At 34.0% G+C, this 26,697-nt stretch overlaps 1 protein-coding gene across 3 annotated transcripts in view; it reads right to left on the bottom strand.

Annotated features, from left to right (window-relative positions):
• The window catches only part of Ostn (osteocrin), a 79,886-nt gene that overhangs the window by 30,614 nt on the left and 22,575 nt on the right, over window positions 1-26,697 (bottom strand). For 2 of the 3 annotated variants that reach the window (XM_063260509.1, XM_063260510.1), the window contains 2 exons: window positions 4,235-4,330; window positions 2,100-2,314 (listed from right to left, as the gene is read on the bottom strand). In XM_063260509.1, the coding sequence (XP_063116579.1) occupies window positions 2,100-2,314; window positions 4,235-4,330 (311 nt within the window). Of the gene's footprint in view, window positions 1-2,099; window positions 2,315-4,234; window positions 4,331-17,940; window positions 18,132-26,697 lie in introns of those variants that run through there. The other variant, XM_013160111.3, reaches the window with a different exon arrangement.

Here is a 26,697-nt window from a genome sequence, read left to right as displayed (position 1 = left end):
TGATATTTGCTTTTTATGTTCATAATATTATATTTTCTAAAAGGTATGTATCTTCATTTTGAATTCCTCTTTAGCTAAATAGTTAAGAATTGATGTAATTTAAACTTTTAGATAAATGTACGTTTTGGGCTTGCTTTCTTTTTTTTTTTAAACTAACGTAGTTTTTTTTTACATTTCAATTAGTGGGTGTGTTTGTGATATAACTATTCATCAGAATTTTGTAATTTTTGTTACCTTAAAGTTAATTATAAGTGCTCCATGTTTACTTGAAAGTAGTCCTAGCTTTCATTATTATGGTTCAAATTTCAAAAGATGATATAAGATGTTTGTATGGGCTGTGCTGAGTAAGTCTATGAATTTTCAATGAATAATCTGCCTTCGATTTGAAAACTGAGTTATATTTCCTAGGATTCCTTTTTGCTCATAAATCTTATTGCTCTGTTTTCATTTTTATTTATGGTTTTTTCTGTTTCAAATTTTAATTTGCCCATTCTTTTATTGTCAACCTTTTAAAATTACTTTAGTGTTAGTTATGTATCTTAAGTAAAAAACTGTTGGAATTTCCTTTACCAGTTAATATGAAAGCACGGTATTTTAAGGAATGATGTATCTCTCTCCGTCCCACCCTCTCTCTCTGTCTCTCTCTGCATACATATGTGTATAAACACACACACACACACACACAAGCATATACATGTATATATACATATTACTGGGTATATGTATACTATGGTATATGTACATAGTACTAGGTATATGTATATATACTTGATATATGTATACAATGGCATATGTACAAATACATGGTATATATATATATGTATATATCTATATATACATGAACTGGGTATATGGATATATACATGGTATATGTATACCATATATATGTGGTACCCCTCCCCCCATGGTACTGGGAATTGAAATGAGTGTCTTTGCACTGACCTAAAACCCCAGTTCTTCTTTCTTTCTTTAATTTTTTTCAATTTTGAGACAGGGTTCACTACATTCTTAAATTGCCTTAAATTGCTGAAATCGTAATTCTTTTGTCTCAGGCTGCCAGTGTGCTAAGATTATAGATATCCACCACCATCTTCACCTTCCTCATTTATATTTGCTGATACTGATTTTTAATTCACATTTTGGAGGGTATTTTTAACTATATAAAGGTTTTCACCAGATTCTTTTTGTGCTCTGTTTTTTGTAGGAAAGTTATAATTTTTACTCTTATATTTGGGCTGCTACAAGACACATTATACAATGTAATACAGATTATAGGATAATCTCTTTTTTCAGTTTTTTCTGTCTTTAGTATAAAAGTCATTAAATTAAATCCATAATCTTTTCCGTTCTCTCTTTCTTCATATCCCGAAGCATCTGCTTGTCATATCTTTGCTAGCCAGTTGCTGACCACAGAGTAATGTAAGTCATCTTACACTTTTCACGCTCTCACTCTTGTCCTTGAACATTTGATAATTGTGCTGCATCTGTAGTGTCAGTTACTGTAGCATCTAACTATGTGTCACACTAATCACATTATTCTGTTCCTTACAATAATCAGGAATGATTTTCCACTTTAGTTTCAAAAGCAATGCTTACAGCTAGTTCTTATTCTGTTGACTCTCCAGGCACTTTGGTTGCCAGAGGAAGGAGATCCAGATGGAGGAAGGAGGGAGCGATGGGATGTGGGATGAAAGAATCGGGACGTCTTATGTAGGTGTATTAGCTCCACACAAAGAATGTAGACACTGTGTACTACAACACATACAAAAATGGCATTCTAGCTATCTCTGGTAAACAGAAAACCAAATGATTTGGTGATTCCGTTATGCACACATTTTTCTCCCACCTCCCAAACCCAGTGATACTTTACAATAGCCATCATACCTGCATGCAGCAGGATCTACCTCAGGATACACTGTGAAAAATATTTAATACATATTGTAGCAGTCATTTTGCACCTTGAACAATTACTTCCAGATCGCTAACGCACTGGCAGACGGGTTTACAAACAAGCTTTTCACTGCATTTTTAAATGTGGAGTTGGAGTGTACAGTGGAAGAACTGCAGAGTAGAACTTTCCTTCTCCATATTTCTCTTACCTCTGTTTACTTTTATGATCTCCGGAGCCAGCTGAGAGTCGGTCTATGGGAGACCCAAAGCCAGAAAAGCTCCTCTTCTTCTTTGTCTCAATTACATCATTTTCCAGGGAAACCAGTTCATCCAGAAGCAGGAGCTTTGTTGCCAGGTCAGTAGCTGATTTCTCTTCCCTAACTGTGGGTGGTAACTGTGCATCTATGACTCCAGAGTCAGAGGCCTACAGGGCAGAGAAAAGGGATTCCAATCATTTAGACCAAAACAAACAACAAACAAACAAACAAACAAACAAAAATTAAATACATACAGTCAGCTAAAATAGGCATTTTCTACTTTTGCATGAGATGGACATAGTCTAACATTTTGTAATTCCTCATGGAATTATGTTTCAGAGGAAAAATCTAAACATTTTTTGAGGGGAGTGGAGAGGATGAACCCCATAAAAGTAGAATTAATTCAACAGAAAGGAAAACAAAAGAAAATTCCAGACTTATCTCTAAAATTTGCTACTGATCATTCTTTCAGATCTGTCCCAGTAGCGACTGTGTCCTTTCTTCTCATTCCTGCAGCATTTTATCTATGCCTGCTTCATCGAAGCAGTTAGTACATGTTACTGTATACTAGATTGATACTAGATTGGCTACAATACATTTACATTCTTTATTGAATTGTAAATAATGTGACAGCAGTGAGTTAATCTGTTATCTGGTTAATCTTTTATTTGCTCTATGGCTATTCCAGAATTTTGTTCAGAGTTAGCGCTCACATTTTTGATGAATATTTACTGAATGAATTCTGAAAAAAAAAATAAAAAATCAAGCTTTATTCTACTTTCCTATTTTCTGTTAACCACTCATTCATTATTTGGTACAAACCTCTAAAAAATCTACTGTCAGTCGGGTTCTGCATAAGCCTTAAGAGATTTAAAAAATGCAAAAAATCTAGTTTCTATTGGTAAGGAATATAACACCTGCATTTATGTGATATATTAATAAATTTTCATGGACATCTACAGTGCTTCAGTAATCCTAAATACAGTAGCCCCAATAATTTTATGTTCTCAGGAAAAATTTTTGTGTGTTCATTTAGTACATAAATTGTCACATTGTACTTCACACAAGCCATGTAAGTCTGTCCAGTTTGTGAAGTATTTGTCCCTCCTTAGACCCAAGTACAGGGTTAAAAACTCTGCTACTAATAACAATCCCAAGTTATTCTTTAGCCTGTCTTTTTTAACAGACTGCAAATATTCACCTTATAGGAGGAAATATGAGTTCTGGGGCATTTTTTTTTTTTCTTTTCCTCCATTTAATCACTTTCTTCCAACTGCCATGAGCTTGATGCTAACATGGAAACTGGAGAAGGAAGATGCTACAGTAATGAGAAAGAAACCCTGAAGTGTAGGAGATAAACCTTCAAAGCGCAAAGATCTTTGATTTCTTGAAGCATCCTGCAAAACATGTTTTTTCACTCTTCTAACTAACACATAAACAAATAGATTTTTGTTTAAGTATATGTTTAATCTTCCAGGGAAAAATAGCAGAATTCATACAGAAATTATTATTTTGAAAAATGCATTTCTGACTCTTTCTCTTTATGTTATTTAAGAAGTACTGAGAATCTATGTTTTTAATAAGATCAAAACAAACCAAAATAACTTTTCTCTGGGGAGATGTCCTCATATATTTTTCTTTGTATTTAATCAAGGTACCAAGAAAGTATTTGTACTATAATAAAAGCTTTGCCTAAAGGTATGCAAAATTTGGCGTGCAAACAACTTCAAATTTCACATGCAGGCTTAATCTTTATGCAACTGCATTAATAAAAGTGTGGTTAAAATTTTTCTCAATGCCTTTCTGTTTAAGTAACACAAATCTTTATTATCATTTTATGGCTCTTAGCATTTACACAAGTGACTTGTTCTGAATCCACTGAGCAGATCAGTAATGATAGTTGTTTGCCCTTAAAAGTTTCAACCTTGAATGGTACTAGAAATAGAAATAAACTAATACCTATGTCTTTAATATTTCATTTTCAAATCATTTTCCTATTTGTCAGGTTCACCTCCTGATGACTCTAATAGAAATAGATTATGTTTTTAAAAATAAACACATGGCACTGTAAGCTAGTTTTTAATCACCTTGGTTGTTACGTCCACTGAGAGGACTTCTGAGCTCCAGAGCATCAATGTCACAGCCAGGATGATGAGTGCCCTTGGCCGCCTCCAGTCCAGCATCTGAGGGTCACATACATCAGTGTTAGCATTAATTAGTTTCAAAGATAAAGATAGAAAATAGAAGTTCCCAAAAAGCTTATTAGAGGAAAATAATAATAAGTTAAATTATTCACTTTTTTGGGAATGCACTTACACTAACTTAAATAACACGCAGTAGAAACTGTCAGTCTGAATGAAATCTACAAAGCTGTCATTTTCATAGAGATTTAGTTTGGATTTGCACAGATATAACAGTGACTTAATTCAAAGTAAATCTAACATTTGAGAAATTCAGTCCATCTAACTTTATTCTTCATCTAACGCAGAGATTACAAGGTCATGTACTTAGCAGAAAATGCATAAAGTGGTCAAGATACAAAGAACAATGCCAAATGGAGCATAGAGCAGAAAGAATGTGGTAGATAATATATAATACAATATAAATATAATATAATGTAATATAAATTCAGCATTTCAAAAACACCACACATTCCACAGGAGAAAAGCTTTAGTTACATGTGGATTTCTTAAACAAGATTCAAAAGGGTAGTACCTTATAGAAAATTATCAAATTTCAGAATACAAAAATTTTAAAATTGTGTATGGCAAGATACAATAAATAAAATTTAAACACAACTACACAATTAAAGATATATATATATATATATATATATATATATATATATATATATACAAAAGCAAAATTAGTACCTGGAAAATGTAAATAAATCTTATTAATAAAATGTAAAAAAGTGACAAGTAAATAAAAGTAGTCCTAAATTCTGAATGGAAGTTTCATAGAAAAAGAGATAATTTAATGGAAAATAAACACTCCCTGATACATACAACTTATTTAATGTAAATACAACCAGAAGTGATATTATATATACATTGAATTAAGAAAGAACTAAAGTCACTATATCAAATGTTAGAATGGGACCAGGAAACAGGAAGCAGAAAATAAGTTCTAGCAGAGTTGGAAATGGAACCAAGTATCTGGAGAATATTGGCAATAAACAGAAATATTGAAAATCATGTTCTTGCTATGACAAATGTATTTCACTTTTACTGAACATCCCTGAGAAACTCCTACATCTTACTAAGGATATATGTGTCTGAAAATTCTCCACCTCATTGCTTTTAGAAGTGAAAACTTATAATCAAATCTATGTGCTCCATTCAAGACAGAATGCATTTATTAATGCACTCAAACTATGGGCTAAAATAGATGACTGTGCTATGTATGTGCTTACTGTTAAAACAAATGATTCTAATCTATATGTATCTACATGTATAGATCTCAATAAAACACTTTTGAGGAGATAGGGAAGTGTTAGAAAAGTACATGTGACATAAAACCTTTTACTTAAGCAATTCATTACACTTTGAAATAAAAACCTGTAATTAAAATATAAACCAGTGAAACCTGATTAATGATTATGGTTGCCTCCAAGGACGGAGAAAAATAAATAAGATTATTGAGGAATCATAAATAATTCATTTTTAATCTACAATTTTATTTTTTCCAAAATATATTATATTTATTTACTTTGAGTAATAAGTATAAAGATATCTTCTCTAAATTTCTACTTTTTCATAATAAAAAGAGATCAATCTCCACACCAACCAATTAAATCTCACCTATGTTTTATATCAGGCTTGCTGGCTCTCAGTTTGAGCACTGGACCTTTAATCCTGTACAGACATGAAGAGGTGTTGCCCTCCTGTGGGAAGACCACAGGTGTAGGCTTCAACAGCGCCAGGTTGAATGCAAGCTGTGCACTTCAGAGATGGCATTGGCAAAGTCCCTAAAGGTCATTGTTGATGAGTGAGCATCTCCAAAAGCTTCTCTTTCCTTAGTAAAAAGTCAATCATTTGGCAAATTTGTTGGGAACAAAGAGAATTTGGATGCTAAGGTGGAAATTGAAGAATAGGTTTGAGTCCCATCTTGCTATATTATTTTCATGACCTTGGATATGTACCACATAGATCGTTTGAATTATATTTCTTTTCCTTGCTAAACTCTTCCATATAGAGGAAGAGATTTGAAGTGACTGAGTTGATTTATGCATAATCCCTTTATTTTGTGTAGTATTTGTAATCTTTAAATGAAGGGACATGTGTGGAGTTTCACTAAATATTTCCTTAATAACAACTTATTGTTTGATATGACCAAGATTTTCTTTATGACACTTCAAAAATTATTATTGTCCTGTAAAACCATGATGTGTATCTTAGCAATAAATGTTACTGGCTAGAATAATATTTCACACAGAGTAACATCTCTATAAAGTAAACTGAATAAGACAAAAATAGAGAGTAAAATATTTTACTATGATCTATAACATTTATTTGATGAGATGATCAGTCAAATAATTTAGCTGTAACTATTTGTTCATTTGATGTCATTACGGCATCAATGATTCCATTTTGGAATCTTGTCACATAATGCTCATTACTAGCTACTTTTCTACATTTTATCATTTCTGGAAAGGAATAATAAATTTTCTATATGATCTTTTTTGCCAAATTGATATTTAACTTGAGTTTTTCTGTAACTATCAGAAAATAATGGATCATGTGTCTCTAAATTAAGAAACTAGACAAATAACGGGAGAAATTTAACAGTTATTTTCTGAAGATACCAACCAAACACTGCCTTCACCATTCTTTAGAAAGTCAGCTACTTAATCATAGTGTTCTCTTGATTTTGCTTGTGTTTTATTGGCTTTCATCCACATAAAGGAAGATATATTAAGAACATAGGTGAGCTTTTAAAAACAATCTCATACATCTTATTTACCTTCTTTTATAAAAGAGCTCTCTCATTTAATCAAAGATAAACTACAATTGCAATATTTTTCTTCCTCACTTTTAATTATGTTAAAAATAGGTAACAAAGTGTGAATTCACCCACTTTTACAAATCTTTCCATGTGGATTTGCTTTAACTATTTTTATATACATTTTACTAACCAGATTTCTCTTCATCTCTGAAATCTTGTAAATGGCACAGGATGATGGGTGTTTATAATATTGACGATTAGCCTGAGATGTATATTTTGGTGCATGGGTGTATATCGGAAGAAAAGTCAAAGTGTATCATCTAACAGATAACCACATCCTGATTATTTGGATAAGGAGATGTAAAAATAAATGCTGAGTTTACACATGATTAATGGCTTAAAACCATGCTCCTAGCTAGTTAATTGAAAGACCAGGTTCCTAAATACGGCCTTTGGTACACTAACGCAAACAAACACCCTGTCACGTGCTACACAAAAGACATTTGATTAACTAGTTGAAACTTGATTGCTACCAAATTAGAAGCAGAGGAAATTATAGGGAGGAAAGGAAGACTCTATTTATCCCTTTTCCCTATTTTGTTGATAGTGGATAAATATAGCCCATAATTTAAAAATCTCCTTGGCCCATGTACACTCCACATCACAGAGGAAACCTCAAAGGATGCTCACTAACTATGCAAATTCATCAGAGTGTTTGCACTCTTTTTGCACAGCGTGCATTTTTATTGAGTTTGAATAGTATTCCTCCGGGTAGTGAGAGGTTTCAAAAGAGATGGTGATTTTTGTTTGTACTTTATCTTTGCTTGATTTACCCAAAGAAGGCTTTCACTCTGAGTTAATTAACTTGCAACTAGTTAACTAAATTTCCTCTGGGTGGATTTTTCTTTTTATGCGTCATCTCCGGCCAATTGATAATGCCCTACCATACCCTCTGATCATCCTTGGAAAGCAAGGTCAGTGCCATATTAATCTCCACAGGCTTCTACAGTAAACAGAAGTCACACCTATCTACTATAACATTAAATAAGCCTGAGTTAGGGCACACTACTAATGAAACTCCACGTTAAGGAGGCATTGAGACAGAATTTGGGTCTAGGATGCCTGTCATGCTATGCTCCTGAACAGCTCGGACCAGGCTTCAGGGGCTCAGAGTAGACACAAACTGGATGCTCTTTATTTACTCAAAGTTTGCTGACAATTATTTTTTATAGATATTGGGATAAACATTTCCTGAAAAATAAATCATGATAACCTTGAAAAAACCTGTATAGCTTCTCTGTTGCCTTAAATTAAAAAAAAAAATCCCTATTTTGAGTAATATCCTGGCCTAAGCATAATAGCAATAAGAGAAGCTGAATTTACTTTCGTTTCAAGTTTTTACCTCATGTGATGAAATCAGAAAGATGCTTCCTAGGTTTCTCCCTGGATGTTACCGCAGATGAGTGTGTGGTTATGCATTCAGTGGTGGCATAATTTATAGGCCTGAGGAAAGCTGAGGTTAATCCTGAGACTAAATGCTTCTCGCCCTGATCTTGTTCTGTGGTGTGGTTACTGTGCATTATATGTGTATGTATCAACTAAATTGTGTGCGGTAAGGCTGATATATTTGCAGAAAACATTTTTGTGATTATAGTTCACATTTAATGAGAGAGAGAGAGAGAGAGAGAGAGAGAGAGAGAGAAAGAGAGAGAGAGAGAGAGAGTACATGGAACTTGCCTTAGAAAATTTGTGTGTACTTCATTTATTTTTAGACAACAGCACTATCACATAATTTTGCTTCTTAAATAAACTGCTGAATAAAGAAATGTTTGTTGGTGTTTATATGTTAAGCTTTGATTGAAAGACTTTGGTATGCACAAACTCAGTTTATATTGCAATAATCCTCCAAGTTAACAACTGGAATAGTGGATAGATCCAGCTGGAGAGGAATGGAATTCTGTCAATTAAATTTGGGATGCAACATCCATTGTTTTTATTCTGTTGGAGCAGTCATGGTTCCTATTGATGCATTGCCATTTAAGTCCAGCAGTACAGATATGGTGCAAATATATTTAAATTTGACTCTTAGGAGAAGACTGTCCATAGGAAAGAGTTTTCATTATTCAGAATCAGTATAGCAATGAATCATTCCAAGTGCGTTTGAAAGAAAAAAAGATTGAGAATCATTTTGGAAAAAAAAAAAGAGAAAACAACCTGGAATGAAGGAAAGTGCTAGATAGAAGCAAGGTGAAGCAGTATCTAATCTAAAGCATTTTTAATGAATAAAAGCTAAACTATGTGCATTTGAAGACTGGCATTCAAGAAAAAATATTACACAGGAGATTAATAATTTCTCTTCCATCTGAGACTTTATGATTAACATTTGCCTTATGAATAATTAATCAAAACATTGGAAATTCACAAGACTACTGAGTTTTTGGTTGAATTTTGATACTGGGAATTTTTTATTTTCTGTAGTATTTTTCCTAGAAATACTATAAATAGACTATTCCACCCTCCCTTTTCCAAAAACCATTTAAAAAGGACATTCTTGAAAATAAAAGTTTAATGAACTAATCCATCCTTCTTTTAAATTTATTTTCGCTCTCCACTTTGACAGAGACAGGTATTTAAAGAGGTTTAAGAGGACACGGAATGTAGGGGATCCCAATCTGACACCACGAAATGGCCACCTAGGCCTGTAGATAGCAATGCTTACAGGTTCTTCCCCTGAAAAGGAAGGCGGTTGGTTTTCCAGACACACTAATAGGAGTGGCCCCCCAAAATCTGTAAAGCAGTGAGTTCATCATCATACCCTTTATCCTATGGCATTAAGGTACAGTGATGCAGGTCTTTTCTGGCAATAAAGAAGAGCTTCAGGAAAGTAGCTAACAAAGTGAAAATTATTTTTAGAACATCTAAAAGTGAATGCTTAACATAATCTCATTGTGATTCACTGTAAGAAGAGTTTTGGTGCAGGTGTTGTGGGACTCAGACTCTTCATTGGGTCTGTTGTTATTTGATCCTGTGGATTGGGAAAACCCTTTTTCCTCTACACCAGTGGAAATGGGTTAGCCTAACTGACCTCTCATATTGCTTCCAACCTGTAAAATCACTTGGTGAAGCTGGCTTTTTCCTGGTAGAAGTACACGCATCACAGGTAATGATGATGGCCCTTGGTACAGGTTTAGGTCAGAAAATCTTTCTGCTATTCTTTAGGCCAGCTAGACAACACACACAAGATTGCAATTAGCTGTGACATATATGTTCTCCTGTGTAATTTTAGATATTTGTAGCTGAAAAAGCCTCTAAAGCTTCAATTGTAAGATGCCATTTATGGTGGTAGATTTTATTTTTAAAATGTGTTTTAAGAAAAAATGCTATCCATTAAATTGTTATGTGCTATCAAGTATAAGACAGTGAGGCCAGGATATAGCTCAGTGGTACAAGTGCCTTCCTGGAAAGTTCAAGGCCCTGAGTTGTATTCTTGGTACAAAAAAATCCCCAAAACAAAAAACAAAAACAAAATATAAAAAATTAAAAAGACATTGAAATTTCAGAAATGTTAAATTTGTCAGAATTAATGAAATGTAGTATATACATTCAAGTGTTTACTTGGGACTTTTTGTTTTTTCTTTTTCTACTATATGTTAGTCACTAGATTAATTTCCCTACAGTTTTGAAGCAAAAATTGATAGAAATGAGGTTCCATAGGCCAGACAATAGAATTACTCCTTCTCTTGTGTTCAGAGAAGGAAAGAATGCTTTGATATTGAACTCAATTGTCAGATGTAAATTTTTTTAAAAAAACATTATTAATATTAATTCTTTGTAAGGAATCATGCTGCCCTACACTTAGAATTAATAGTTTGTTTATCAAGATGAGATGATCGGGGCTGGGGATTTAGCTCAACGGCATAAGCACCTGCCTTGCAAGCAGGCGGTCGGAGTTCGATCCCTGGTACTGGTAAAAAAGAAAAGAAAAAAAAAATGTAAAACGAAGATGAGATGATCGTTTGAATGTACTCCCAATAAACACAAACCTTGGGTAGACACAGAATTAGTGGAAACACAATCAGAGATTTTTATAAGAATTTTCAGACATCTGAAACCTGCCCCAATATCCCACACTTATGTCCTCATCTATCTATATTTCTGTGTTACTCCAAAACTCTTGCCTATGGATTAGTGAATGTTTTAAAAATAAAATTTTCCATCAATATGTTGGTGCTCAATAGTATCAGAAAACTAGAATCTGCCGACAAATGTATATACACTTCAGAAAAAGAAAACTCGTATCCCGTTTTTTCAACAAATGTGTTATTTCATATGGAGAATCCGAGAGAATGTCCTTATTGCAGAACACTCACTACACTGCCGGCCCTTCAAGAATAAACTAAAAACACCTGTGCGGCAATCTCAGTGACCAAGGTTACCCAAGCAGCAGGTCATCATACCAATAAATGTCAGCATATCAATAAAGGTCTGGGAGCTAATGGTCATCAATCTCAGCAACTTTTGTAGTTGTAGAGGCCAAAGATAATTCATATTAATCTCATGTCATCTCAATAAATTTAATATTGAAATATTTGCAAAATCTTTCTTTTACTAAGGTGTATCTATATTTTTTGGCAGACTGTATTTCTGTGATAAGAAGAAACTCAGGATTAGATTTGAACACTAGAAATAAATATTCTTGCTGAACTCTTTATTGGTTTGGTCACTCACATTGGCTAATAACATGTATTTCATTAATTAATATTTAAGTAATTAATTTTAATTTTGATGATTTGATTAGTTTATAAACAGGAAAAGTTTCCTATAAAGGGCTTCAGGTTACTAAGTGAAGGCAATAGAATTGTTGAATTGTATATTTAATGTTATTTACTGAAAATATGACAATTTTATGAAAAAATTGACCACATAATTTTTTTCATATTTCATCATAGCTAAGATGTTTACCATGGGAACACAAGAATGGCTCATAAAACATTTCATGAACTGTAGGTTAATATAAAAGATTGATTACATTAGCAAAGTGATAGTTACTGAGCTGAAAGATCATTGAAGCCAACTTCCAACAAGTTGACACTTGTCAGCCATCTTGAGAATCATCAGTAGACACAGTATGAAAAACTCCTATTCAAAAATTTAAAGGATAACTTATAGTTTGTAGTTTGTACACATGATCTCAACATTTCAATGAGTAGAGATAGTTTAATGGAGTTTTGAACAATGTTATTTTTGCTTTTTATGAGTGAAGCATGCTAACCTTGAGTTTCTTATCACTGGGTTCACTTCTTTACTGGGGCTGATTCCACAAACTTTGGTGAAACTGGCTTCACAGACAGCAATTGTGTGTATCTGTGGCAATAAGTATTTGGAGTCAGGGAATAAATTTAATATTCCCATAATTCAAATAAAAGATTTAAAAATGAGAAACAATCTAATCAAGAGTGATTGAACTACAGGTTGTAGCTTCTTTTCCTAACATATAAATCTTGCATATCATCCTCACCAAAATACAGTATATCTGAGAAATACTTGTGATACTTGGCCATCTATTTAAAATTTTCCTTATGAAATTTAATAAATTAGGTGATGGTCATTATACTTTATATTTTGAGTGTAATTTTGAAAATAAGTTGCAAATTGATACTGAGAAACTTAACATTGCCCGACTTTTAACAAAAGATGAAAGTAAAGGGAATGTGATCTTCCCTATTTCTTATTGCTCTTTAATTGAGGTAATAAATTTTCCAAAGTCACAAACCCAGCTACAAAAGCCATAATAACAACTTACATTTTCAGACCCTTAGTTTCATGCTTTTTCAAGTATAACCTATTTGTATAAATATCAAATGTATCTCCATCTCATTTCAAATAAAGTAAGAAAGTTTTGGATGCATTATTCCTAATGTGACAGACATCTACTTTATTTATTGTGCTGGGAATCGAACTCAGGACCTTGGAGTTTGCCAGGCAGGCTCTGTGCTGCTGAGCTATATCTCCAGCTTTCAAGTGACTTTAAAAGCAGTGCAGATCTTAATATGTCACTTTCCCTGAATGCTACAGATCAGGAAGAATGATAATTCAGTTGTCCCTGTGTATTACATTATTTTATTCTGCTTGGCACCAATTCCAGTCTTTTCCAGAGCTATTGCCTTCTGAACGATTCCATTAAGAGTCACATCTGTCTGTTTAACAGTTCAGTTGGGTCATGATCTTCTGAGAGAACAGTGACTATGCTGTGTTCACCAGTTCATCTCAGCACCTCAGAGAATGCCTACTGTAGAGTCAGCATTAAGTTCTGGATGAAGACAGCAAGCAGTCTCGAGTGTCAATTAAACCAGAGTTCAGTGCCACTTCTGTCAATATGTACAAATCCATGTCAATAATCTGATCTAAATTGAGAAGAAAAAAGACTAATCCAATTTTTATACCGACAGCAAGATGTGATGAAGCTCATGTTGGAACATTGAATATGGTTCACCCTTGTTCTAATGAAAGTGAACGTATCTCTGTTCCCTAGTAATCATCCTTGTAGGGTTTGAAGATTTCTTCTTATTAAGCAGTAACCTATACTTAGGTTTATTAATGGCTAAACATTTTCTGATATAAGACTATGATACCTATAAAAGAAAAAACAAACTTTGGAATATGAGTGTACAAAATTATAGAAAATTTTATTAATTCTAAAGCCCACTAAATGAGGACAAGAGAAATTTTAAAACTGTGGATAGGGAAAACCATTAGACCAAATATTACACTGGTTGGCCACTGGATGAAACGGTAATTTTAATGTGGTATCAAAAAGGTTTTCAGAGAGGGAAATTGGATAAATGAAGTTAAATGTAAGATACATAGGCTTCAAGATGATCTGGAATATCACAACTATTAGAGTATTCTGGCACAATAGAGAAGCAAGAGGTACAAAATGAACAGGTTTATTGAGTTGAAAACGTGGAAAGCAGCACACAACCCATTGTGGCTGGGCTGTCTCCTCCGACCAAATACAGAGAGGAAGAGAGCTATATGACCTCTGATTGGAAGTGGCGCATGGGCGGATATTGATGACGTGTGAGCAACCAATTGGAATTCTCCGTGTGTGCAAACAGAAAGGGAAGTTGCAATGAGGGCTGAAGACGAAGCAGGAAGTGGTAGGTGTTCCTGCTTTGGCCTTCTGCCATGTTAGATCACCGCCATAGCTGTACAGTAATTTATACTAGGACACGAATGTTTCGGCTACGTCTTTCACTCTTTGTCTCATTTTGTACCCATATATAGTATCTAATAAAAGTCTTGCATTTATGCAAACTAATGTAATCAGTAAAGTAGCACTTTTTAAACTGCAAATAAAGGAAGGAAATAACAAATTTTACAATATGCAAGACAGGATGCACTTATTAGGCGTACTCTGTATGTGGGTACCAAGGGGGTCAGTGAGATTCTCCTGTCCTCCAAATTGGTCACTTGCAGGGGTTTCTTCTTGAAGCAGCTGATCTTGCTAGAAGAACTGCACTTATTTCAAGTGTCACTATTGTAAATAACTTTAAAAAATCCTTTGGATAATGTTTTACTAATTTAAAACAAATTTGTTCCCTTAATTCTCACAATAATCATGCTAGATCTAATAAAGACAGAATTATAATTCTGTGGTGTGTAAAATTGATAACCTGAGATCATCTGAGTTCAGCTTTAGAACCTTGATTTTCTATCTCCTGGTGTTGGCTGTACACTTTCCAATGCACCAAAATGAATAGTGGAAAGGGATTAGTTATGAAGTTGTGTAGACCTCCAATTGAACAGAGACCAAACCTATTACAAGCCTCTATTTTTTAGCATCTTCATCAGAAAAATGGGGCAAAGATTATTTGCAATTCTATTGCAGATTAGAAATAATACAGGAAAGGCTACTGGTACAAATCTGTTAGTTAAGAAATAATATTTATGTTGTTTTCTAACTGTGACAGTTTCTCAAGATACTAATTTTCAAATTTTTTTCTGAAAAAATATTATATTCCATCCATAATTTTAAAGAATAAAATTGAGGGGCTGGGGATTTAGCTCAGCGGCATAAGTGCCTGCCTTGCAAGCAGGCAGTCGTGAGTTCGATCCCCGGTACCGATAAAAACGAAAAAGACAAAAAAAAAAAAAAAAAAAAAAAAAAAAAAAAAAAGAATAAAATTGATCCATGGCATCTAGAAAATAAAATACAATAAAATTATCATTGAGTTCAGGAAAGTAATTTCACTAAAGTCCTGAGTAGCAATGGCTCATTTGGTGTCGTACTGTATTGTTATTGTCAGTCCTGTAAAAATATTAACATACAAATTATAGAGAATATTCTCCTGGGTAAAAAGCCAAAGGGAAGAGAACTCAGTGGTATTCAAAATGTAGTTAGCATTTAGGCTCGAATTATAGTCACTAAGTGAACGTCTGGGATCATTTTATATATAATGCTTTTAAAGTGCCGGTTCCACATGTGTGGGGCCTTTGTGTCAGAGGAATGCAGAACTACATGTAGCAAGGCAGAAGCAATGTTAGAAACTGCCGAATTTAACACTCCCAAAGGACGGAAAAAGTGAGTCTCAGAGTGAATGATTTGCTTGCCAGGGAGGATCAGCGCGGGGTCAGGGAAGGAGACAGATGTGTGAGGAGGAAGAGGGAGCATGAGAAGGCCGGGCCAGGGGCGTCCTAACTGCAGAGCAGAGGCGCTTGGGGGAAAGGCTTGAGCTGGCGGGGTGACTGGAGAATAGGACCACACTGAGATGCCGCCACTTTTTGCTAACCAGACACTGGGCAATCGGTGGCAAAGTGATGCTTGTCGCTGTTCCATAAACGTACCCTGATACCTATTTGGAGAAATCAGAGGAGAGACTTGGCTAAAAATGACTTACAGAAGAAACATCATCCAACCTAAGGGAGCTGGGCTGGTTAGAGAGGTTTCCAGGAGAGGGAGGGAAATCCTGGGTCCCGAACTTACCCATAAGCTCCTGTTTCACTGAGAGTAAAGAAAAGCCTCAAGAAGGTGGAGTAATTCGTCCAGGGTCACAAAACTGGGGGAATCAGGACTGTGAATAGAAATCTGGCTTCCTGACCCCCAGATTTGTGTCCTTTTGATTGCATTATCAAAACTAACAAAAGTTGCTGATGTGTGGGGATTACATTAAGTAAAGTTAAATTAGGTGCTGTCTAAAGCTTAGTCTCTAGATTCTGTGATACTGAGTCCTTCCCTGAGACAGGGTAAAGAGAGTCTTATGCTTGTACTGTTTATTCCTTTTGTCTCTTTCTGTAAAATAGTACTGTGAACTCTAATTTGTGCTTCAGTCTTGTATCGAGTATCTAGGTATACTGACAGAATTAGAACAATGTTTCAGGCTTTCTTACTTTGAATTAGTTTCCTTTGAGGCAAGCTTAATTAGTCTAATTTATTGATCAGTAATACAAATCATTGAGAGTATTTTAATATGAGAACCCTGAGGTTTGAGTTAACTCTTTCGTCAACAGAAGATATTTGCTTCTCTTTTGTCCATGATGCATCACAGCAATCAGTTTAAAAAAAAAAAAAACACCATTTTTGGAAGGAGGAGGAGAAAATAAACATCAAGTTTAAGGACATTTTTTGAATGAAGCCATAGTCAATTCATGTGAAGGGAGGCTCCAATTCATAGCTACCCAGGGCTTTCTTCAGAAAGATGTATCAGAGTAGTATCAAGGCAGAGAAGATACAAAATGTGCCTAGCGGTTTCAGCAGGTACTTAACAAAGTGACCATAGTAATTCTGTAATTTATATGACCTTTAAAATCACCACAATCCCCTTCTAAAAAGATAATGTGAAACAAATAATAATCATATTCCTAAGCCTATTATCCATTATAATTTAAAGGAGCAATATCTTGAACTTTTCAAGCTGAGTTTGTTGAGTGCACGATTAGAAATTTAGATCAATACCTGAAAAAAGAAAATTGTCCTCAAATAGCTCTAAACAAATTTAGAATTTGAATTCTTAATTCACCTCTAAGTAGCAAGAATACTTCTAATACTGAAGAATAGACATGGTTTAAATCTTCTTTAACTAGATATTACTGTAATATTTATATATTTTATTCTTATGGTAAAAATGAAAGATAAAACTTTAGATTATAGAATATAGAATTTGATTACCTCTGGCATGCTCTTGTGCTCCAATTTTGATAGAAGTAAGGATAAAAGAAAAACTTTCTTTTCTACACAGATTATTTAAACCAGATTATTTTTGTTCATTAACTAATTCTCTGATATTGACATCTGTGATAAAAGCAAAGTAATATCATTAACATAGCATAGAATCATTCTCTTAGTTTCCTTCCTCTTTGTTTTGAAATTTTAAGAGCACAAAGCATTGTAATAAGTATAACGTATCTGAGCAAACAATTATCTCCACCTAAAGTTTGAATTATAAACTATCTTGGATAATAGAATCATTTTAGAAAGGGAAAACTTACATTGAAAATCTTTAATTTTAACAAAACTAAGATGTAAACAGTATTTTCAAAGAATGTGAAAGCAAATATAATAGTTAAGAGGGGGAAAACCCTTAGATTTCTTTTTTTTTAAATTTTATTTAAGGAGAAAAAAAAAACAGAAAAAGGTTACAAGTTATACAGAATTTCAGAAAAAACAGTAGGAAATCACTAGTTAATTGCATATTGTCATCTTAGAAATAGTTATTGAAGTTACAAAATTAAAGCATATAGAGGGGACTTTCAAACAGTGAGACTGCAAACAGTTTTGTTCAATAATCTAACAAAACTCAGTAATATAAAACCCTTAGATTTCTATCAGTTTTTACATTTATCTTACCTTGTAAATAAGACAGGAGAGTCTAACTACAGAGTTCTGTCTGTGCAGTTCTTCCAAAGCCCAGCCTTGATGCTGAGTTTTCTCTTGAAGTTTTTATAGTCTCAGTTATACATCTCTTACTCCAATCCCTGCTTTTGCTGTCTCTTACATCATTTCTACAGATTTTCCACTGCACATTTTCCCAAGGCTCTTTTTAGTCCCTCTCCCTCTCTCTCTCCCTCCTTCTCTCTCTCTCTCTCTCTCTCTCTCTCTCTCTCTCTCTCTCTCTCTCTCTCTGTTTCTCCTTCCCTGTCTCTCCCTCTCCCTTTGTTTTCTCCTTCCCTCCTTCTCTCTGTCTCCTGTCCCCTTGTTTTCCTCTCATATCTATGATTATGATTTAAGAGCATTTAAGAGCAGTGGGAACTTAACTATGGAAAATTTAAGTATATATTTAGTATTGTATTCAGTTTCAGACTCATCACCTCTTTCTGAGGTTTTAGTCTAGCTCTGAGTACTACAAATGCTTGGAAAATAAAATGCCCTGAAAATTTCTAAAATCACCAGGGCATTTAAAAATAAGAATTAAAAAACATTGTAACCAGAAACCCAAACTGACTTAATAGTGCCTTTTGCAGAGCCTTCATCAAATGATCATCTGTAGATGTAATGAGTCTCAGCCTTGGTCAGGTGCATGGTGCCGTGGTGGTGAAATACATAACTAGTTCGTAATTAATAAGCTATACTGGGGAGCCTGTCACTAACAAACCTATAAATACTGAGCTCTGATATGAAGGCTATAAATGCAGACATCGGAGTCATTATCTTGCTCTTGTTTTCCAGCATTTTAATTTTCTTTCAACCAAAATATTCCTGCATCTTTATGAAGGTGCCCTTAAATTATATTGGCATCCTTGCATTCACAAATTCTTCTAAATAGACCATTACGTTCGAAACATACATAATGTGTTATGTCATGAAATTTTTATGCAAGCAAGTTCCCATTCAACCGACACAGAGTGTGAGGCTAAGATCAGTGAAGCGACATGAGGAGGCTGTGCAGCTCTGGGGTACAAACACAGCCCGATTCAGAATACAGCCTTCTTTAATCCTGCATGCAGAATTTTGCCCATGCCTGTGTTTTGTCTTGCTACTTAAGAAGCAATAAAGGGAATCCAAACCAGCTCATACTTTTGCACAAACAGAAATAAATTTGTTCCTCTCGGTTTCGCTTAAAAGCCATTCAAAATACTACTCACTAGTGTAAGAACGATTACATGGTTAATTTGGAACAAGAGAGGAGAACTGACCAGAGCACACTGAAATGGTGGGATGGTAAAACGCTTCATTTTTGTGAAGGGTTTCCAGGGATAACATATGTCTCCACAAGCTTGAAATGTGAGTAGTTGGCATTGATAGCCCACAAGTCAAGATAAAAATACAGCTTTATTGTGGACCCTTGTTTAGACCTTACTGACATGAAACAATTATGTACCCTGAATCCACGTGATGGAAAACTCTCAATATAGATTTAACTGATGCATCTTGATGGTATCATAGCCAATACCCTTGACGCATCTTCTACCCTTATTTAAAATGCCTTGCTTAGCATGCTGACAAGTGATATCTGTGCCTGATTTATTCCAGATCTGTCCCTGCTTAGACAGTCCAAGGATTCCACCCTATTTGTGGATTTTGTTGACCTAATTCAAAAGTTTGACTTAACTGTTCTGTAGCAGTAGAAATAGTAACAGTTATTCCAGGAACACAACCATGGTACATTTAAGACACTTATCCAGGCTTCTGTACATTATACACTGCTAAATGATCTACTTATGCAATTGTGTGTCATAGAAAAAATTCAGATATCTTTAAAGAGGGAGGATGAGTGGAAGAGTACAAACAAAAGAAAAAGAAAATAAGGATTCAGTGATAGATGAGGAGAAACTAGGATAAAAGGGGGAAATATTGATAAACGCTTTGTCAGTTGGCATATTATTTAATTCCTATAAAAATTTTGTCAAGGAGGCATTACTCATATGTGAAAGCAGTTCAGAAGTTCTGTTAAATGCATAGCCCAAGTCCTCATAGCTTAAAAGTGTTGGGACCAGGGCTTGAAGATCGCTTTCCATGTCAGTCAGGATTCTGGTGGTAAAGAGGAGGCACATTCAAATGGAGGAAATGGACGAAAATGCAATTTGGGCAGAGGGTGTAGGCCCAGGGGGTGGTGTGCTGTAATGATCCAGGAAAAGGCATCTCTCTGGTCCTTAGGGGATAACACGGTTTCCAGGGGCCCTCGGACACAAGCATCCAGGCAGAGAAAGTTGTCTTGCAGAAGTGTGACCTTTTATTAAAAGACAGCACTTGCTCAGAGCAAACTAAAGGGAGCGCAACCTATGAAACAGAGGCAGTGCTTCTCGAGTAGTTTCCCTTGGTGGAATCCAACTGGCAAAATGAAAATGGAGAGAAGAGAGATAAAAAGAGACCCAGCACATCATTTAAGCTCAAAAACGGCTGAGAGACATATAAAGAGGAGACGTAGTAAAGACCAACATGATCAAGTATCCTCCAGTACAATTATTCTCAGCTAATTCTTAACTCCTCTTTCCATCAGTTTGTTGACGTATAATTATCACAAACAGAATTCCAACTCCACCCTTTATAGTTGCACAGTTTGATGGGAAATTCGTAACTTACATTACAATCAAGGTATAGAAATTTTCTGTTACTTCCCAAATTTCCTGCAGGCCCTCTTTTTCAACACTTCCAAGTCCCAGAAGCCACTAACTAAGTCTGTGCCACTTTTACTGATTCTAGAGGACATATAAATTAAATATATGGTGTGTGGTATTTGGCACCTGTGGTATTCTTTCACTCAGAATAATGTCTTTAAGATTCATGCATGGTTTTAAGTATTTTTTCTAATATTTGATATGATGTGTGTAATCTCTTTGTTTACATAGTCTATAGTAATTTTGCCTTTCCAAGGTGAACTCCACGTGATCATAATATATTATTTTTTGCTATATTTCTATATATATTTTTGCTATTATAATACTCTTTAAAAATCTCTATTCATCATGGATGTAGGTGTTTTATTTTCTTTAAATATATTTTCAAACTTTGGTCTTATATAATGCTGGGAAGAATTACACCTTTACCTGCTATTTTGGCAATTTTGTGTGGAGTTTGTATTATTTCTTTCTTATAAATTTGAGAAATTCATTAGTGTGTTTACCTAAACCATTTCTTGTGTGGGAAAAGTTTTTAACTAATGCTTCAAATTTTTTGACAGTTAAAGGGATAATCATTGGAACTATTTTTTCCCCTAAGTATATCCTCATTGTTATCTTTCAAATGTGTCCATTTTATTAATTGCTAAATTAATTTATAGTACTGTTTTCCTTTTGATATCAATGCAATCTGTCATGACATCGGTATTTTATTCCCAACTCTAGTATTATTCTTATTCAATATTTTTTTGATCATAGTCTGGAATTACATTCATTAAATGTATTCAAGTAACTGTTTCTATTTTCATCATTTTATCCAATTGCTTCATATTGTATCTTTCCCTTTGTATCTTTTGGGTCTCAATTGTGCATAATTTTCTATTTTCTTAAGATGTACACTTAAGTGCTTAATTGTATATTTCTATTTGTCTATTATAGGTATTCAATGTTACAAATTTTCCTCTGCACATCACTCTAGCTATACTCTTCATGTTTTGATATGCTGTGGTTTTCACTTTTTATTTCATTTTATATCATTTTCTAATTTTATGTGTTTGCTTTTGGTTATTTAGACAAAATTTAATTATCTAATATTTAGTGATCTTCCATTTTTTGTTTTTAATTTTTAGTTTACTTGTTTTGCTAAACAGTATCATTTAATTTCTTTCAAATTTGCTAATATTCGTTATATGGTTGACAATATGCCATGCCTTGGTGAAGTTTCATGTTCACTTTCTTCTTTCTTTTTTTTTTTCACTTTTCTTTTTTAAAGTGTGCTCTAGTTTTATTGAATGGAGTATTCTATAAATCTTAACTGAGTTAAATTTATCTGCAGAGTTGAAATCTGTACTATAATAATTTTTGTCCATTTATTCTCTTAATTGTTAAAGAAGGATGTTGAAATCTCCAAAACAATAGTAAATTCTATTTCTGTTTTAAGTTTAGCTTTTGCTTCATGAAATATTAGCTATTTATCAGGCACATATTCCTTTATCATTATGAAATTTACCTTCTATTCCTAGTAAATAAAAGTCAGTGTCTGAAGTTTAGTCTGTCTGCCATTAATTTATCAGCTATAACTTCCTTTTGATAATTATTGGCATAATATATCTTCCTTTCCCATTGTTTTACTTTTAGTCGACTTATGCAATTACATGATAATAGATTGCTAAAGTGAGAACAACACTGGTTCATGCTTTTTCTTCTAATCTGACTGTGTTCAAAGTTTTCTTGGAATATTTTGACCATTTTTATTTAATGCAATTAAGATATGCTTGGATCTATTACTACTATCTGAAAAGTTGTTTTCTTTTTTCCATGTCTGTTCCCTGTTCTTTGTTTTTTCTACTTTCCTTTTGATATTTATGCATTTATTTTATTAATTTTACTATAAGTTATAATACACACCTTTGCATTGTTGTGGTCTTCTCTCAAATCATACATTTATACTACCAACACTATGTATCCACTTTCTCCCTCTCATCCTTTAGAGTGTTACATATTTTAACTTTACCTATCATGACTCCACAAATATTTTTTCTAGGTTTTCTACACTTTTAGGGATTTACATGATTTCAAAATTTTTTCATATTTACCCGTATTTCCATTCCTGGAACCGCTCTCTGTGCCTGTGTGTTTGGGTTTACATTTCCAAGGGAATGCCACATCCTTTTTGCCTGAATAATTTGTTGAAATTTCTTACAGCTTTATTTCTAACCAAATGCTTAATTTACCTTTACTTTTTAAAGATTTTTTTCTCATCACAAAATTCTAATTTGACAGATTATCTTCTTTTAGCTGTTCTCTATTTTTATGTGAGTTGCCCTCTGCTTGATTGGATGTATGATGTTATTTATCTCTGACATGCCTGTCATTTTCTTTGCATCTTACTTGGAATTTTTTAGTTTCTTTATTGTTTTCTTTCATTGGTTTGGGAAAAATTGCCCCAAATCCCCTCAAATATTTCTTGTCCTACTCTTTCTCTCTTTTCATTTACCCAACTTATATGTATATTAAACCATCTTACATTGCCCTGTATTTCTTGAAGGGCATGGCTTTTTAAATACTCTTTTTCGATTTTGTTATAGTTTACACACTTACTAATGGCCAAATTTCTAATATACTTATTTTTTTCTACTCTGAACACAGTCCTTGCAATTTATATTCATTCATCTGTGTGTTTATTTTATGTATTATCAATCAGGCAAATAAATGTAGATTTCATTTATGTTTGGGACTTCTAGGAATTCTAAACTCTCTTGAAGTCTACACACTTGCTTTAAAATTTGTTATAATTTAAGCTTTTATTTGTTAACTCATTTTCATATGGTGAGATCACCACAAGTTTGTCTCTTGAATTTTCTACAAAGATGAAGAAACAATTTGTGTGCTCACAGTGAAAGTTTAGTCCTGTTTGTCTAATGATTTTTCTGATGATCTCAAACAGAAGGCATAGTTTGCTTCATTTTATGGAAGTGATATTGTCTTGTGCGTTTCTAGATTCTCTGTGGACGCATAAACTCTCATTTTAATCTCATTGTACTTATTTAGCAGAATAGTTTTGTAAGTTTCTTCCATTTTTATGATAATATTGCTCTCTTTCCACTCCAATTTTGTACAAGGGGAAATAGATTTGAAAACTTTCAGATTATAGCACTATGAGTTGTATACCATGCTTTTTAGCCAAGTGTTTCCTTTTCACTGCGTTTTTCATTGCTATAAACCACCCCTCTAACGATGAATTCAGAGGCATGAGAATTGTATTCACATGCCCCCTCATTTTCCCCTTGTATTTATCTCTGAAGTGAAGCCCAAGAGGCCACATTTTGATTTCTTCCATCGTCACAAACTAATTTCTGCCTCTTGACCACTTCAGGGCTCTTGTTATCCTGTTTGCACTGATTTTCCACGTATTCCATTCCAGTCGTGTTGGAAGTTTATATATTTGACGATGTGCGCTTGTTTTTGAACAGACTAGAGGTTTACAGGCGTCCTTCAAGCCCTAGTGCATTAACTTTCACCATTATTTTTATAGGGGTAGAGCTTCAATTAGTTTTGGTGGCCTTATTTCAAGAATGTTTTTACAGCCACACTATTTGCTGACCCTTATGGAATGTCTTTGCCATCCGATACCTCCAGCCTCTGCACCCTTCCCTAATTCAGATCACCCCTAGGAGTCTCGGGAACTACAGACTCCCACCAGCTACCTTCTAACAGCCCATCATTGACTTCAAGAACATGCAATTTCTGGGGACACTACCGGCCACTGCCATATATCCTCAATTTTATTATACGTAGCACGCTTATACATACTGGCACGTACATGCACACACACACACACACACACACACACACACACACACACGCACACACACATGCACACATGCACACACGTATACATTATGTACCTAAACACTGAGTGAGCTAATGAGTAAATACAAAGGTCTTCCAGGGAAATCAGTTACCCACAATGAAACATTTATATAATAAAAATTAATGTATTGGCATCAAAAATTGTAAATCTTTTTAAGATTTATATCACTGTAACAGTAATGTCTCTCTTATTGATCCAATACTCTTAAATTCCATTCAACAGGTGAAAAACAAGTTTAAAGAATGGTATTTAACTTTTACAAATCACAAGTCACAGATCACAAATGTGATTTTCATTTGTTGTGTGGAAACAGTGGTTTTGCTCTCTGGACATCTGTATTTTAGTGAGAAGGGAAAACTTTAAATTTAAATGAAAATAATTCCAGGAAGACTTCTATATTTACTCTGCGAGCAATTCAGCGCTTGATGCTACTGCTATTTGCATTCAGTTGTAGTTATGGTAAACTGTAATCATGGAACTGGAGAGTAATAAATAATTATTTATCAATTACCTACTATGAAATATCAATACATCACAGTTTTATAATCAGTGTAATAATCAACATTATTTACTGAAATATTCCAAATACCAAAATTATGTTATTAAATCCCCAATTCTATCAATGAAGGAGAAATTAATTTTACGGAGGAAGAAATCAAAACTTAGCTAAAGTCAACATTTTTTCTGTTATGAAAGACTGTTTTGAATATTATCTTTCTCTTTAATTCTGGAAGCATCTTACAGCATAGGTATCATCCAAGATTAAGCCATGAGGAACTAGATTCAGAATAAAAATTATGCATGTGTAAAGACCAGTGCAATGTCTACTCCATGCAATTCTATTTCAAAAATTTTCCTGTGAAGCATATTTGAAATCTCTTTCAATCATACCATACTAATGATGCTGAAAAACAAACTCAACAACTCTGAGATTCAGATTATATTTTAGTTTAAGAGAGAGATACAGAAAAACTAACACACTCAAAATAAGACCCAGGATATGATGGGACCATGTAGCCAGTCAGCCTAAAGACCATTAAAAAAATGGGGATATGTCTGTTATGAAAAGAATTATGGAGCGTTTTAATAATGATTGTGAGTTTTAAATTTCAGGAAAAAAACTTGAATTCAATAGGATCAAAAGACATATTTCAATTATATTTTTATGTACTACTTTTTGACAGAGGAATTGTTTCTCACAGAACAGCGAGTCTTTACGTCAAAAGGTATTTATTTGAAAATAGCTCAGATGTGCTCAAGAGAGGATGGTTCCATCCAGTCAGAGGTGAGATTCGGGAACTAATGAGGTCCATCTACACATTGTAATCCTACAAATGGAATGGAACACAAATGAAAAGTAGACACATACTTATGTTAAATTGATAGTGTGGCTTATTTTAATAATGCTTCATGCATTTCTGGAAGTTATCAGGTAAATTAATAAATAGTGGTTCATTTTTCAATTTTTATCTTTTCTGTACAGTCAACTTTATTCTGTTACCATAACAAGTATGGGGGCTGGGGATTTAGCTCAGCGGCATGAGTGCCGGCCTTGCAAGTAGGCAGTTGTGAGTTCGATCCCTGGTACCGGTAAAAAGGAAAAAGACAAAAACAAAACAAAACAAAACAAAAACAAGTACGCTCTCAATAAACACAAACGGAATATGTGATTTGATCATTCATCTTTCTCACTTCAAATTAGCATATCTTATTATACTGTGTTAGCTCACAAAAGTATCCATATTTTCATTTTAAAGGGGATGACACCAATATAGGTATGGGTGTAAGCCCTGGTTGGGCATGTTCTCCATCAGATTTCACTTATTTCTCTAGGTATTAGCTCCACTTTGTAAATTACAATGATTCACTAAAATCATAGGCAGATGGTTCCATAATTATTTCACTTTGCATTCACTGTTTTTTTTTTTTTTTTAATCGGTACCAGGGATCGAACCCAGGACCGCCTGCTTGCAAGGCAGGTGCTTATGCCGCTGAGCTAAATCCCCAGCCCCGCATTCACTGTTTTATCAAGCAAAAACGTTAAACCTAGCTTTCCGTTTATCTGTTTTGATAATACCCTCAAATTAGGGAAGAAAGGAATAAAGACTTACAAGGAATTTGATCATTTATTTAAACTTAATATTCCCTTTCACATTTTAAGTTAAAAGGTATATT

This window comes from Cavia porcellus, unplaced genomic scaffold (assembly GCF_034190915.1).
Source record: "Cavia porcellus strain 051 isolate PalLab524CR breed Dunkin Hartley unplaced genomic scaffold, mCavPor4.1 scaffold_14, whole genome shotgun sequence".
NCBI lineage: Eukaryota > Metazoa > Chordata > Mammalia > Rodentia > Caviidae > Cavia > Cavia porcellus.
Note: the sequence above shows the minus strand (reverse complement) of the source record. Positions and strands in the feature narration are given on the sequence as shown.